The following is a 15,688-nucleotide window of genomic DNA, read 5'->3' as shown; positions in this document are numbered from 1 at the left end:
GCTGCTTACTTATTGCAGATTCAGTCTTCCCAGCCTGGTGTAGGTCTAGAATTTTGTTTCTGGTGTCCTTTGACAGCTCTTTGGTCTTGGCCATAGTGGAGTTTGGAGTGTGACTGTTTGAGGTTGTGGACAGGTGTCTTTTATACTGATAACAAGTTCAAACAGGTGCCATTAATACAGGTAACGAGTGGAGGACAGAGGAGCCTCTTAAAGAAGAAGTTACAGGTCTGTGAGAGCCAGAAATCTTGCTTGTTTGTAGGTGACCAAATACTTATTTTCCACCATAATTTGCAAATAAATTCATTAAAAATCCTACAATGTGATTTTCTGGATTTTTTTTCTCAATTTGTCTGTCATAGTTGACGTGTACCTATGATGAAAATTACAGGCCTCTCTCATCTTTTTAAGTGGGAGAACTTGCACAATTGGTGGCTGACTAAATACTTTTTTCCCCACTGTATATCTTACCAAGCTGTAGATATATTGTGCATCCAATAAAATAAATAATGATAATGTATCAAGCAAATGACAACTGTATACCAATTGACTGATGCAGATGAGTGTGCACTTGGTTTTACTGTGAGGATCTGTACAATGAAAAAATGCACAAAAAGCTTGATTAATGTTATGTTTTGAGTCCTTGAGTACACGATGTCTCTGCTGAATTATACACACAGGCTTATACCTCAGGGGATACATCAGTAGCAGTATCACCCTGATTCTTCTCAATAACAGATGGGCATTAGCCTGTTTAACCCAGACTGAACACTGTATTCAATGATGCGTTCAGGGTTCAGTCTGGTTAAACCAGGGTAGATAGGCACAGGGCACTGCAGCTTACTCCAGCCACCATGCTAATGTGTCCTGGAGAGTAGCCAGCACTTGCTACAGCTTCAGATGCTCCAGACAGCCCTAGGCTATACTGGTCAGTGGGTATAGTCAGATTCCTAGAGACAGATGGGGGAAAAAACATTCTGGAGAAAACAATGCCCAAATGCCATAGAGTTTAGTTGTAATTTCTGCTGACGCTGAGCCAAGTAATGAATGCCATTCAATAACCTTACTCTACTTCAGTGGTTCCCAAACTGTGGGGCGCGAGGGGCCCCCCAAAACTCAGTCCGGCTTTCAACTTACTCCTGAATGTTGTGATAGTAAACTCAGCAAAAAAAGAAACGTCCCTTTTTCAGGACCCTGTCTTTCAAAGATAATTTGTAAAAATCAAAATAACTTCACAGATCTTCATTGTAAAGGGTTTAAACACTGTTTCCCATGCTTGTTCAATGAACCATAAACAATTAATGTACATGCACCTGTGGAACGGTCGTTAAGACACTAACAGCTAACAGACGGTAGGCAATTAAGGTCACAGTTATGAAAACTTAGGACACTAAAGAGTCCTTTCTACTGACTGAAAAACACCAAAAGAAAGATGCCCAGGGTCCCTGCTCATCTGAGTGACCGTGCCTTAGGCATGCTGCAAGGAGGCATGAGGACTGCAGATGTGGCCAGGGCAATAAATTGCAATGTCCGTACTGTGAGACGCCTAAGACAGCGCTACAGGGAGACAGGACAGACAGCTGATCGTCCTCGCAGTGGCAGACCACGTGTAACAATACCTGCACAGGATCGGTACATCCAAACATCACACCTGCAGGACAGGTACAGGATGCCAACAACAAGTGCCCGAGTTACACCAGGAACGCCCAATCCCTCCATCAGTGCTCAGACTGTCCGCAATAAGCTGAGAGAGGCTGGACTGAGGGCTTGTAGGCCTGTTGTAAGGCAGGTCCTTACCAGACATCACCGGCAACAACGTTGCCTATGGGCACAAACCCACCGTCGCTGGACCAGACAGGACTGGCAAAAAGTGCTCTTCACTGACGAGTCACAGTTTTGTCTCACCAGGGGTGATGGTCAGATTCGCGTATATCGTTGAAGGAATGAGCGTTACACCGAGGCCTGTACTCTGGAGCGGGATCGAGGTGGAGGGTCCGTCATGGTCTGGGGCGGTGTGTCACAGCATCATCGGACTGAGCTTGTTGTCATTGCAGGCAATCTCAACGCTGTGCGTTACAGGGAAGACATCCTCCTCCCTCATGTGGTACCCTTCCTGCAGGCTCATCCTGACATGACCCTCCAGCATGACAATGCCACCAGCCATACTGCTCGTTCTGTGCTTGATTTCCTGCAAGACTGGAATGTCAGTGTTCTGCCATGGCCAGCGAAGAGCCCGGATCTCAATCCCATTGAGCACGTCTGGGACCTGTTGGATTGGAGGGTGAGGGCTAGGGCCATTACCCCCAGAAATGTCTGGGAACTTGCAGGTGCCTTGGTGGAAGAGTGGGGTAACATCTCACAGCAAGAACTGGCAAATCTGGTGCAGTCCATGAGGAGGAGATGCACTGCAGTACTCCAGATACTGACTGTTACTTTTGATTTTGACCCCCCCCCCCCCCCCCCCCCCCTTTGTTCAGGGAGACATTATTCAATTTCTGTTAGTCACGTCTGTGGAACTTGTCCAGTTTATGTCTCAGTTGTTGAATCTTGTTATGTTCATACAGATATTTACACATGTTAAGTTTGTTGAAAATAAACGCAATTGACAGTGAGAGGACGTTTCTTTTTTTGCTGAGTTTAGAATGCACAAGGTGCAATTTTGAAATTGGTTAGTGCATCAGCAGTTTTCCTCTTGTCATTGCAGAGAGCTATTTGTAACTCAGAAATGTCCAGGTCAGCTAATGTTTTTTAGCAAGTTTTTTTCCCCATTGATTTTGTTGTAATGTTTGAGTCACTCAAATATCACACGAACACACATAAGACATGGCAAAATGTATAGAATTGCAGGAAATTAGCTTTAACACTAGAACCGCTGGGCCTCGAAGGACCCCCCCTCAAGCTAATGAGCAGTCATTCTGACTGCAACATTCTTTTTATAAAAAAAAGAAGTTAGTTAGTTTAACAACTAAAAACACCAACAGTCAAGTGTTCAATCAATTTATTTTTTGTGGAGTACCTTTGTTACAACTATAAAAGAGAAAGCATATGTGTTGGAACACGGTAACCGCTTATTTTTATAACAACAAAATAAAAAAAATACCCCAACCCCAAAGACGCATGGTCAGCAAGACCCACAGTCAAATTATGAAAACACCAGTATCCTAAACATCATTATAGTGTGCTTTTTATCAAGTTCATCAAGTGTGCTTGGTAAATAGTGTAAATCTGAACAAAAGCAATAATGGCATTATAATGAATAGAAGTATCTATATGACAGCAGTAAAAAAGCAGTCAATTATTGTCAGTGCTTGCTGTTCTGTACAAACTTGTTCCAAATGTCAGATACCATGGCGAATTTCCAGGCATCACGTTCTAGTTTCTTTGTCATTAAAATGGAGGTAACGCATGGTCTCTCGAAATGAAGCGATCCCTTGAAATGCTTTCTCCAAAGAAAGGTATCCCATACATTTTGTGTGATAATTGGCCCGTAACATTGGTCCCATGTTTCATACGCACAAAAAGCTTATTTTTTTCTCCAATTTTGTGCACACATTTGTTTACATCCTTGTTAGTGATCATTTATCCTTTGCCAAGATAATCCATCCACCTGACATATTAAGAAGCTGATTAAACAGCATGATCATTACACAGGTGCACCTTGTGCTGGGGACAATAAAAGGCCACTGTAAAATGTGCAGTTTTGTCATACAACACAATGTCTCAAGTTTTGAGGGAGCGTGCAATTGGCATGCTGACTGCAGGAATGTCGCCAGAGCTGTTGCCAGATAATTGAATGTTCAGTTCTCTACCATAAGCTGCCTCCAACGTTGTTTTAGAGAATTTGGCAGTACGTCCAACTGGCCTCACAACCGCAGATCACATGTAATCACGCCAGCCCAGGACCTCCACATCCAGCTTCTTCACCTGCGGAATTGTCTGAGACCAGCCGCCCGGACAGCTGATGAAACTGAGGAGTATATTTGTCTGTAATAAAGCCTGTTTGTGGGGAAAAACTCATTCTGATTGGCTGGGCCTGGCTACCCAGTGGGTGGGCCTGGCTCCCAAGTGGGTGGGTCTATGCCCTCCCAGGCCTACCCATGAATTAATTTATTTCAATTGACTGATTTCCTTATATGAACTGTAATTCAGTAAAATCGTTGAAATTGTTGCATGTTGTGTTTTATATTTTTCTTCAGTATAGTTTCGGTTCAGTTTCGGGGTGATTATCAACTGGGCACGGCACTTTCAAATGTCGGGAGAAGGAGTGGAGCAATACCTACTGTCGGGAGAAGGAGGGGCAATAGGGGAAAACCATTTAAAAAATGACATGCCCTCTTAAAACTGATTATAACTTCAGTTCTGTTTGTGATATTAAGATTCTAACAACAACACTGTGTAATGACTTAACAAATGGCAGAGTAATATATATATATATTTTTATTAATGAGCAGTCCAAATGACTGCTTTAGTGGTTCTAGTGTTAAAATGGCAACAAAAAAAGCCTCCATCCCATGGTAAAATGTATAGAATGGCAGAAAATAAGCTTTAAACCTGCTAAATGTTTTCTCCACCAACAAGAGGGGTGTGAATAGTGCTTGTACCCATAGAAATATATACGCGGTGCGGGATGTTCCCCAATGCTGGAAGGGGGGCCTGAGTCAAAACGTTTGAGAACCCATGCTCTACTTAATACCTCGCTTATACCTAATGCTAATACCTGACAACAAACAGAGACGGGTCATAGGTTTCACAGCATAGTGCTGGTTGTTTAGTCTACGCCCTCTCGAGATATAATCCAATACATGTAACTCTCCTGATCAGCAAAGCATACACCTGTCAGGAGTGTAAAGACAGCACACATCCTTCCACGCCCCCTGAACACAAAAGCGAAAGGATATGAGAGGCTTGTTAATGTCAAGTGTGTTTTTAATCTATCCTGAGCGCTTTCGCTCTGGGTGGATTTCAACGCCTTGTCACAATCCCTCTTTCAAAGATGTCAACGAACAGAGACGGTTATTGCTCATTACCTGTCTCTACTCCCCTAGTGGAGAGTAGAGACACACACACACGCTCCTTTCAGTCTGCCTGTCAGGGAGGGAACTCTTAGGTGGGATGCACTAGGATTTCCTCACCACACGTATATAGTATACTCTGTGGACCGCTGAGGAATGAGGTGGCCTGGTTTCTTTTATATAACCCCACGCTGGCTGTATTGTTTGTCTTGTTGCACAGATGGAAACACTTTGTGAAGGGAGCAATCTAGGTCATGACTGTCTCTTCATGTTTGATAAACGTTGTGTTGTTATGACTTGGGGGGGGGGGGGGACAAAACAGCAGTCAACAGAGTCCGGTGTCTGTCTGACTGATGATTGATCTGTCATAACTAACTCTGCTTGTTTTGTTTCTCTCTCTCTCTCTCCATTTTCCTCTCTCTATCTCGCTCTCTCTCTTGCTCTCTCTCTCAGTGTATGCGTCAGTCAGCCTCTACCTGCTCCCCCAGCGGCCTGCCAACCTGATCCTGTATGATGACGTAGTCCAGGTTCTGCTGGGATCCCCAGGTGAGTGTCTACATACATGCCTGCCTGGTCCTGTATGTGGTCCTGTATGTGGTCCTGTATGGCTCAGTAGGTAGCGCATGGCTCTTGTAGCACCGGAATTGTGGGTTTGTTTCCCGGGCCCACCCATACGTGAAATGTGTTTATGCATGCATGACTGTAAGTCACTTTGAATAAAAGCGTCTTCTAAATGGCATATATAAAATATGTACCTATACCTTCTCCAAACTATACTTACCGTCCTCTTTTACACATCTCTCCTCTTCTTCCAAACACAAAACTCCATTACAAAATGTCTGGCTTGTGGCTTTTCAACCCTTCTCCACATGACCTTAGATCAGTAATCACACATTTGTAAATAGAAAGTCTATAATTTTCACATGGTTGAGGGCCCAAATATATTTTCACTGTGGACTGTTAGGGTAGTAGCACCGCTTGATATAACACTTATAAAGCGTAGCATTGGGTTCAGTGCACCCTAGCACAGACAGAGCAGAACAGATACTGTATTACGGCCCTACTATAGCCATCAGGCGTCCGGCATTGCCATCAGCCATTTAGGAAAGGCTTCCTTTGAAATCAATGAAAGCTCACGTTGCATCATATCCAATGGCAGCATCCAAGCTCAAGAATCGGCAAGGTTAAATTCTCGATTGCTGACGCGCGCATTCATTCTATCATGTGAATTTAAATAATGACGTCACAAGAAGCTACTACTACTAGCTAGCTAGCTACATTGACTAGCTAGGTTCACAATGTAAACAAAAGCAACTTGGAAAATTACAGGATAATTTAGTACAACCACTAGCAACAGTTTAAAGGTGCATTATGCAGAAATCACTCTGCCATTTCCTGGTTGCAAAAATGCAAATAATTTGCCTAATTTCAGTTTATGTGACAAAACAAGCATAGAGAATCATTGTACCATTGAAACTGTTGTGAAATATATTTCCAATAACCCAAAATGTTGTATTTTCAGCTTTTTGAAAGTAAAAGACACAAAAACAAAACTTAAGAACGGGAAGCACAGAAAGAGTGCACATACTGTAGAACAGATCTACCACTTCTTAGACTTGCTTTCTAGATCTATATCTCTTGTAAATTTGGTAAGGTCACCCAAAAAGTTACATATTGCAGATTTAATGAGTACCTGCGAAAAACTGGACTAAAGCTATTGTACTTACGCAGGTCTCCGCTCTCAAAACAATGCTCTGTGTAGCAGGTAAAACACGACAGCAACATGATGCGTTTAGTGGAGCTGAAGAATAACATGCTGACCACACCACTCGCGTTACGTGCACGAGCGTTGCAAAATACATTTACACATACATGTTATTCAATAATTTCATCCAAACTGCATGCTCGCGTCAACGAGCGTCTGCGTAGCCAGGCGCTAAAATAGAACTTGGTTCTATTTTTGCCGCTTGACGCGCTGCAAGTCCCGCCTCTCCCATCTCCTCATTGGATTTTACGAGCATACACTCACGTGGGTGATTGAAAGATGAACTGAGGTGCACACTCCAGTCCAGTTGGTGGTGGTAATACACCTTAAAGTTGGTTGCCAACCGCAATATAAAGTCAGAAGAAGAAGACGACTAAAGGAGGAGAGATTACTAGAAACTAACTAGGTTTCCCCTTTTATCTGTAGATTAATTGTCGAAGTAGAGGACCTTGTGCATTTCAGGTAAAATAACAACCCAATGTTTATATCCCAGGACAACAGCAAGCTAGCTAGCTAAATTTGCATGAATGTTAATTAATATAGTTGGTTCAGAGTTCGTTTTGATATTTCAACCTGTGTGTCCTGATCGCGTCTGGTGTGGATGGACAAAATCAACATGCATGCAATGGCGCACGCGCGTGCCCGGTCTAGTCAGCATGTAAGTGGCAGAACAAATGGAGCGTGCTGTCCTCTAGCAACGCAAGCCTCTCTGTATTCAAAGCCAATTACATCACTAATACATCACCTGGCCGCTACACTACAGCAAAAAAGAAACAGGCTTTTATTGCCAAATCAGCTAATCACATGTCTTAGTAGTGTGTGTGCGTGTGCGCGTGCGGATGGTGTGTGTGCGCTTGTGTGTACGTGCGTTCATGCTTTTGTGTGTGTCTGTGTTTATTGCCCGAGCGCTAATCGAACAGATCCGATAAAATATACTCGTAACTTTCCACATTGTTGATAGTGCCAATAAACTAGCAGCTCAGAAGATGAAGCATCCAAATTAAATTGACCTAGATACAGCACTCTATCTGTCTCAAGGCATTTCTAGGCAAACCAAACAGGCTATAAATGTCTTCCAGAATTTACGCCTGTTTAGGAATGGGCTGGGTGTAAAGTGCATGCTTTGTTAATCTCTAAGAAATAAATTAAAGAAAGACCTATAGATTCACCAGTCGTTGTTCCATATGATTTTAATAATTGCTTTCACAACAGCAGGAGCAGTGCGTATTGTTGTGTTGTTATAGCCCACATTATGGGATGGGATAAATTGGGATAAATGTGATAAACGTGATAGATAAATTCCTGTTTAATGATACCCTCTGGGTGTGAAAATCTAATTCAAGCATATTTATTTTATAAACCCCCTTTTACATCAGCAGTTGTCACAAAGTGCTTTACAGATACCCAGCCTAAAACCCCAAAGAGCAAGCAATGCAGATGTAGAAGCACAGTGGCTAGGAAAACTATCATGACCTGCAGTTGGGGGTGTGGGGTTTGTGTTTCGGGGAATGCTGGGTAGGAACAATACCCGATAATTTAAGAAAATAATGTTCTATCTTTAACTCTCTATTCCTCTTAAATATACAGTATGAGGTGTTAGCAATAGGCACAGTGTACACCTCCCTGTCTTCTCACCCTCCTTCTTCCTCACTATATCATTCTCTTCGTCTCTGTCAGTTTCTCTGCTTACGCTGCCATTACAATGCTGTACGTGGTGCCACAGCCAAGTGAATTAAATATATAATCATGGCGTCATCCCTCAACGTCCCATCACCTGTCCAGTCCAATGAGTGAGCCAGAATGATGTAACCAACCAAGGTCCCTTAGGAAAGCTGTACATGTGACATGCTCACACTTTCTCTGAAGCTCTTGCTCTCTATTTCTCTCTCTTCCTTTCTCTCTTGCTCTCTCTCTCTGACACACACAACATGCATTCTCTTTACCAGTGGTGGGAAAAGTACCCAATTGTCGTACTTGAGTAAAAGTAAAGATACCCTAATAGAAAATGACTCAAGTAAAAGTGAAAGTCACCCAGTAAAATGCTACTTGAGTAAAAGTCTAAAAGTATTTGGTTTTAAATATACTTAAGTATCAAAAGTAAATGTAATTGCAAAAATTTACTTAAGTGTCAAAAGTAAAAGTACAAGTATAAATCATTTCAAATGTCTTATATTAAGCAAACCAGATGGCAAAATGGTCTTGTTTTTATAATTTATGGATAGCCAGGAGCACACTACAACATGCAGACATCATTTACAAACGAAGCATTTGTGTTTGGTGAGTCCTCCAGATCAGAGGTAGTAGGGATGACCAGGGATGTTCTCTTGATAAGTGCGTGAATTGGACCATTTTCCTGTCCTGCTAAGCATTCAAAATGTAAAAAGTACATTATTTTCTTTAAAAAATATAAATAGTAAAGTAAAGTAAAGTACAGATACCCCAAAAAATAAGTAATACTTTAAAGTATTTTTACTTAAGTACACCACTGCTCTTTTCTGTCTATCAACTGAATCTCCATACCTCCTCTCTCTCTCTCTCTCTCTCTCTCTCTCTCTCTCTCTCTCTCTCTCTCTCTCTCTCTCTCTCTCTCTCTCTCTCTCTCTCTCTCTCTCTCTCTCTCTCTCTCTCTCTCTCTCTCTCTCTCTCTCTCTCTCTCTCTCTCTCTGTTCCCCCTTCTCTCTGAACTGTCAAGCCCAGGGCCCCTGACGCAGCGGTTTTCCCTTATCTCCTTAACGATCCCAGAATCTGGGACTGATGTGACTGTATGTGTGCGTGTGCGTGACAGGATGAGAGTCATTTATTGTGACTGCAGCGCATTGATTTCTGTAGCAACAGCCTCAATGAGAGCCCTGTCTGTTCCCTTTAATTATGCCCCAGACAGCTTTCTCTCTTCCTCTGCTCTTCCCTCTGTCAAGAGGGCCTTTCATTCAGTAAATGCTTACATATTGCTCCACCCCCATGTAGTGTTTTAGTAGTGTGTTGGCGATTTTATATGGCAAGGAGATGCTTCCTTTACTTGTTCAATTGATTTGGGTCTACCTTAGGTTGTTGTATGTACAACTGTTGTACAAACTTACCCCACCAGACAGGCCACCAGGCGTCTTTTCACAGTCCCCAAATCCAGAACAAATTCAAGAAAGCGTACAGTATTATATAGAGCCATTATTGCATGGAACTCCCTTCCATCTCATGTTGCTCAAATGAACAACAAACCTGTTTAAAAAAAATAACAGATAAAGCAACACCTCACAACGCCTCTCCCCTATTTGACCTAGGTATTTTGTGTGTATGTATTGATATGTAGGCTATGTGTGCCATTTTTAAATGTATGTAGTTCTGTCCTTGAGCTTTTCTTGTCTATGAATGTTCTGTATTATGTCATGTTTCATGTTTTGTGTGGACCCCAGGAAGAGTAGCCTGATGCTTTCGCAAAAGCTAATGGGGATCCTAATAAAATACCACAAATACTTAACCAGCTCCAATGACTAGCTACCCCTGTGTTCTTAGTTAGTTAGTCAGGTTTGAATAATACTTAATTGAATCAGGATGAGATACAGTTATACAACTCTCTTGTTAACATCTAGAGCATCTGGCAACTTTTATAGAGGATGTGGTCGCTGACAAACACACACACACACACTCTCTCACACACACACTCTCTCACACACACACTCTCACACACACACACACTCTCACACACACACACACTCTCTCTCACACACACACTCGCTCTCTCACACACACTCTCTCTCAATGCCTCCAGGGTATTCTCGCTCAGTCGGTTAAGACACACACACGTACTCGAACACACTCTATCTCTCACACACACTCTCCCACTCTCTCCCGCTCTCTCTCAATGCCTCCAGGGTATTCTCGCTCAGTCGGTTAAGCGAGGAGCAGTTTAGCACGTTTTCTCTGCTGTATCTCTAAGCGGTAGAGACGAGTCTCTCAGGAGGACTAAGCATGGTAGCGTATCACGACGAGGGCCTTAGTAACAGGGAGAAGAAAGACAGTAGATCCTTGTGCTGATGGATAGGAACTGATGAGAGGCCATCTGAAAGTGCAGCGCTCAGTGCTGAGGCTGGTCACCATGGAGACAACCGGTGGCAGGAAACTAAATTGTTTTGGAGAGGTGGTGGAGTGCCAATGAGGGGGAGAGGGGGGTGCTTTTCAAGCTGTGTTTAACAAAACCCAAAATGCTGTGTTTGGTAGAGTGGGACTGTTAGTGTGGCTGTGTACTTGAAAGCATGCAGCACATGATTGGTGTAATTAAGCTGTGTAATCACAAGGTATGTTAGCTATTTAGTCAACATCGTAACCTATTTGAGTGTTAATCCACTCTGTGTTATTGTCATTATGAAACATCATTACACAAGTAGTAGCAGCTACTGTATATCATTCAAGGACAGCCTGCAATGAAGGCATCATTTTACAACCTTGATCTTTTTACCTCTTTCGTTACATTGTTTTAAAGACGATTCAATATACGTTACCCACTTAACACTCATTCTATCTTTGCCCATAAAGCCTACATTTCTCTTTCTATCAGAATCACCCCATTGTGATGTGAGTTCAGAACAGCGCTACTGAAATAGGCCATGGTTGAGTTGACTCCCCTATATTTTGTGTTGCATAGAGTGTGTTAAGTCTCTTGGCTCAGACGTCATAATAATGCATTACTGGGGATGAAGCAGTGTTGCTGTGGATGACTGGGTAGACCGCTGTAACTTTACACACAGATCACTTTGGAAGCCAGTTTCAATTACTTTTGCCAAATGGATTGAAGCCACTGACACAATTAATTTGAGCAGCACGGGAGGCTAAGTTATCCCCTCGACAGTCCTTTGGTGGAGGCATATTCAGGCTCTGAAGGTACTATGCTATGAGAGGTTGTTAGCCAGTCAAAGGCCCTAGAAGTACAATGAGGGAAAAAAGTATTTGATCCCCTGCTGATTTTGTATGTTTGCCCACTGACAAAGAAATGATCAGTCTATAATTTTAATGGTAGGTTTATTTGAACAGTGAGAGACAGAATAACAACAACTAAATCCAGAAAAATGCATGTCAAAAATTGTATAAATTCATTTGCATTTTAATGAGGGAAATAAGTATTTGACCCCTTCTCAATCAGAAAGATTTCTGGCTCCCAGGTGTCTTTTATACAGGTAATGAGCTGAGATTAGGAGCACACTCTTAAAGGGAGTGCTCCTAATCTCAGCTTGTTACCTGTATAAAAGACACCTGTCCACAGAAGCAATCAATCAATCAGATTCCAAACTCTCCACCATGGCCAAGACCAAAGAGCTCTCCAAGGATGTCAGGGACAAGATTGCAGACCTACACAAGGCTGGAATGGGCTACAAGACCATTGCCAAGCAGCTTGGTGAGAATGTGTCAACAGTTGGTACGATTATTCACAAATGGAAGAAACACAAAATAACTGTCTATCTCCCTCGGCCTGGGGCTCCATGCAAGATCTCACCTCGTGGAATTGAAATGATCATGAGAGCAGTGAGGAATCAGCCCAGAACTACACGGGAGGATCTTGTCAATGATCTCAAGGCAGCTGGGACCATAGTCACCAAGAAAACAATTGGTAACACACTACGCCGTGAAGGACTGAAATCCTGCAGCACTCGAAAGGTCCCCCTGCTCAAGAAAGCACATATACAGGGCCGTCTGAAGTTTGCCAATGAAAATCTGAATGATTCAGAGAACTGGGTGAAAGGTTTGTGGTCACATGAGACCAAAATCGAGCTCTTTGGCATCAACTCAACTCGCCATGTTTGGAGGAGGAGGAATGCTGCCTATGACCCCAAGAACACCATCCCCACCGTCAAACATGGAGGTGGAAACATTATGCTTTGGGGGTGTTTTTCTGCTAAGGGGACAGGACAACTTCACCGCATCAAAGGGACGATGGATGGGGCTATGTACCGTCAAATCTTGGGTGAGAACCTACTTCCCATTGAAAATGGGTCGTGGATGGGTATTCCAGCATGACAATGACCCAAAACACATGGCCAAGGCAACAAAGGAGTGGCTCAAGAAGAAGCACATTAAGGTCCTGGAGTGGCCTAGCCAGTCTCCAGACCTTAATCGCATAGAACATCTGTGGAGGGAGCTGAAGGTTCGAGTTGCCAAACATCAGGTTCGAAACCTTAATGACTTGGAGAAGATCTGCAAAGAGGAGTGGAACAAAATCCCTCCTGAGATGTGTGCAAACCTGGTGGCCAACTACAAGAAACGTCTGACCTCTGTGATTGCCAACAATGGTTTTGCCACCAAGTACTAACTCATGTTTTGCAGAGGGGCAAATACTTATTTCCCTCATTAAAATGCAAATCAATTTATAACATTTTTGACATGTTTTTTTCAGGATTGTGTTGTTGTTATTCTGTCTCTCACTGTTCAAATAAACCTACCATTAAAATTATAGACTGATCATGTCTTTGTCAGTGGGCAAACGTACAAAATCAGCAGAGGATCAAATACTATTTTCACTCACTGTATGTCCCAACCTTTACTCATCTGGTTGTGTGTCTTATCTGTGTGCTTCATGATAGAGACCATAGCAGGGATATAAACAAGGCTATTTCTCAGCTATGGCATTGAGTCTGATGTGTCCACATCTACAGAAATACCTCCAGGGAAGTCAATTGGTTGTCTCAGAAAATGGATAAACACGTACAGTGTCAGCAGTACGTGACTATTACCTAGCTAGCACGAATCATTCTGTGATTCAATCAATCACTGCTCCCCATCTGCACTTCTAACTCAAATGTCAAGCCTTTACAACACACACACACATAACATTATGTAAATGTAGGCAGCCTCCGCGTCTGGCATATGCTGCTCTGTAGTGGCTACGCTCGGTCGTCACGCCTTCCCATCATGCCTCTCTCCATATGCTCTTCCCCCTCCATTGTTTCTGTCGTTGCTCTGTGATGTCGTACTGAACACCTGGGCCTTGTCCGTTGGTATGGAAATGAGGGAACAAAGGGTACAGAGCGTACTCAAAAATCACACTTGTCCTATCTCACCCCGCTGTCTCTACACCTAGCCATGTCGCAGCATCAAGCCATTTTATATGTTGATTAGTGCTGTGGCGTATAGCACAATTATTCAGCAGCACCCATTTAGTACGAAGCCCTATCTTTGAGTCTGGATGAGGTAGGGGCATACATTTTCGATATATTGAAGCAACATCTCAAGACATCAGTCAGGAAGTTAAAGCTTGGTCGCAAATGGGTCTTCCAAATGGACAAGCATACTTCCAAAGTTGTGGCAAAATGGCTTAAGGACAACAAAGTCAAGGTATTGGGTTGGCCATCACAAAGCCCTGTCCTCAAGCCTATAGACCATTTGTGGACAGAAATGAAATCGTGTGTGAGCAAGGATGCCTATAAACCTGACTCAGTTACACCAGCTCTGTCAGAAGGAATGGGCCAAAATTCACCCAACTTATTGTGGGAAGCTTGTGGAAGGCTACCCGAAACGTTTGACCCAAGTTAAACAATTTAAAGGCAATGCTACCAAATACTAATTGAGTGTATGTAAACTTCTGACCCACTGGGAATGTGATGAAAGAAATAAAAGCTGAAAGAAATAATTCTCTCTACTATTATTCTGACATTTCACATTCTTAAAATAAAGTGGTGATCCTAACTGACCTAAGACAGGGAATTTTTACTAGGATTAAATGTCAGGAATTATGAACAACTGAGTTTAAATGTATTTAGCTAAGGTGTATGTAAACTTCTGACTTCAACTGTAGCCTACACCTTCACAATAAATCCATTATTTATTTTAGACAGGTCTAAAGAAGCATGATATGAAGAAAATGTAGTCTCTTTCAGAAGAACAGAATAGCATACCCTGAGTTGTCCCTATGTTAGGTTATGATCTGGCTGTTGCCAAATGGCTGTGGCCTACACTAGTTCATTTAGCAGACAAGATTTGCTTAGAATTCCGTGGCATTATTTGATATTATTTTATAGTATGAAGAATACAATTGAACAAAGCTGAATAAAATAGAAAGGATATTTTTTCCAAACGATTTGAGGGAGTGTGCACATGCGGCTATTCTTTGTTGAGTGGTTAACAAAGACATAGGTACTCCTACAGTGGGGAAAAAAAGTATTTAGTCAGCACCCTTTGTGCATGTTCTCCCACTTAAAAAGATGAGAGAGGCCTGTAATTTTCATCATAGGTACACGTCAACTATGACAGACAAAATCAGAAAAGAAATTCCAGAAAATCACATTGTAGGATTTTTAATGAATTTATTTGCAAATTATGGTGGAAAATAAGTATTTGGTTAATAACAAAAGTTTCTCAATACTTTGTTATATACCCTTTGTTGGCAATGACACAGGTCAAACATTTTCTGTAAGTCTTCACAAGGTTTTCACACACTGTTGCTGGTATTTTGGCCCATTCCTCCATGCAGATCTCCTCTAGAGCAGTGATGTTTTGGGGCTGTCGCTGGGCAACACGGACTTTCAACTCCCCCCAAAGATTTTCTATGGGGTTGAGATCTGGAGACTGGCTATGCCACTCCAGGACCTTGAAATGCTTCTTACGAAGCCACTCCTTCGTTGCCCGGGCGGTGTGTTTGGGATCATTGTCATGCTGAAAGACCCAGCCACGTTTCATCTTCAATGCCCTTGCTGATGGAAGGAGGTTTTCACTCAAAATCTCACGATACATGGCCCCATTCATTCTTTCCTTTACACGGATCTGTCGTCCTGGTCCCTTTTCAGAAAAACAGCCCCAAAGCATGATGTTTCCACCCCCATGCTTCACAGTAGGTATGGTGTTCTTTGGATGCAACTCAGCATTCTTTGTCCTCCAAACACGACGAGTTGAGTTTTTACCAAAAAGTTCTATTTTGGTTTCATCTGACCATATG

The 15,688-nt window shown here is 42.5% G+C and overlaps 1 protein-coding gene across 1 annotated transcript in view; it reads left to right on the top strand.

The window, feature by feature from the left end:
* LOC311147662 (protein FAM171A2-like) overlaps window positions 1-15,688 on the top strand; it is a gene marked incomplete at both ends in the record, with an annotated part of 71,149 nt that overhangs the window by 28,900 nt on the left and 26,561 nt on the right. Inside the window, one exon of the mRNA XM_084184409.1 lies at window positions 5,463-5,555. Coding sequence (XP_084040535.1) covers window positions 5,463-5,555 — 93 coding nt within the window. The remainder of the gene's footprint in view (window positions 1-5,462; window positions 5,556-15,688) is intronic.

This window comes from Coregonus lavaretus, assembly GCF_964263955.1.
Source record: "Coregonus lavaretus genome assembly, chromosome: 2".
NCBI classification, from domain to species: Eukaryota; Metazoa; Chordata; class Actinopteri; order Salmoniformes; family Salmonidae; genus Coregonus; species Coregonus lavaretus.
Note: the sequence above shows the minus strand (reverse complement) of the source record. Positions and strands in the feature narration are given on the sequence as shown.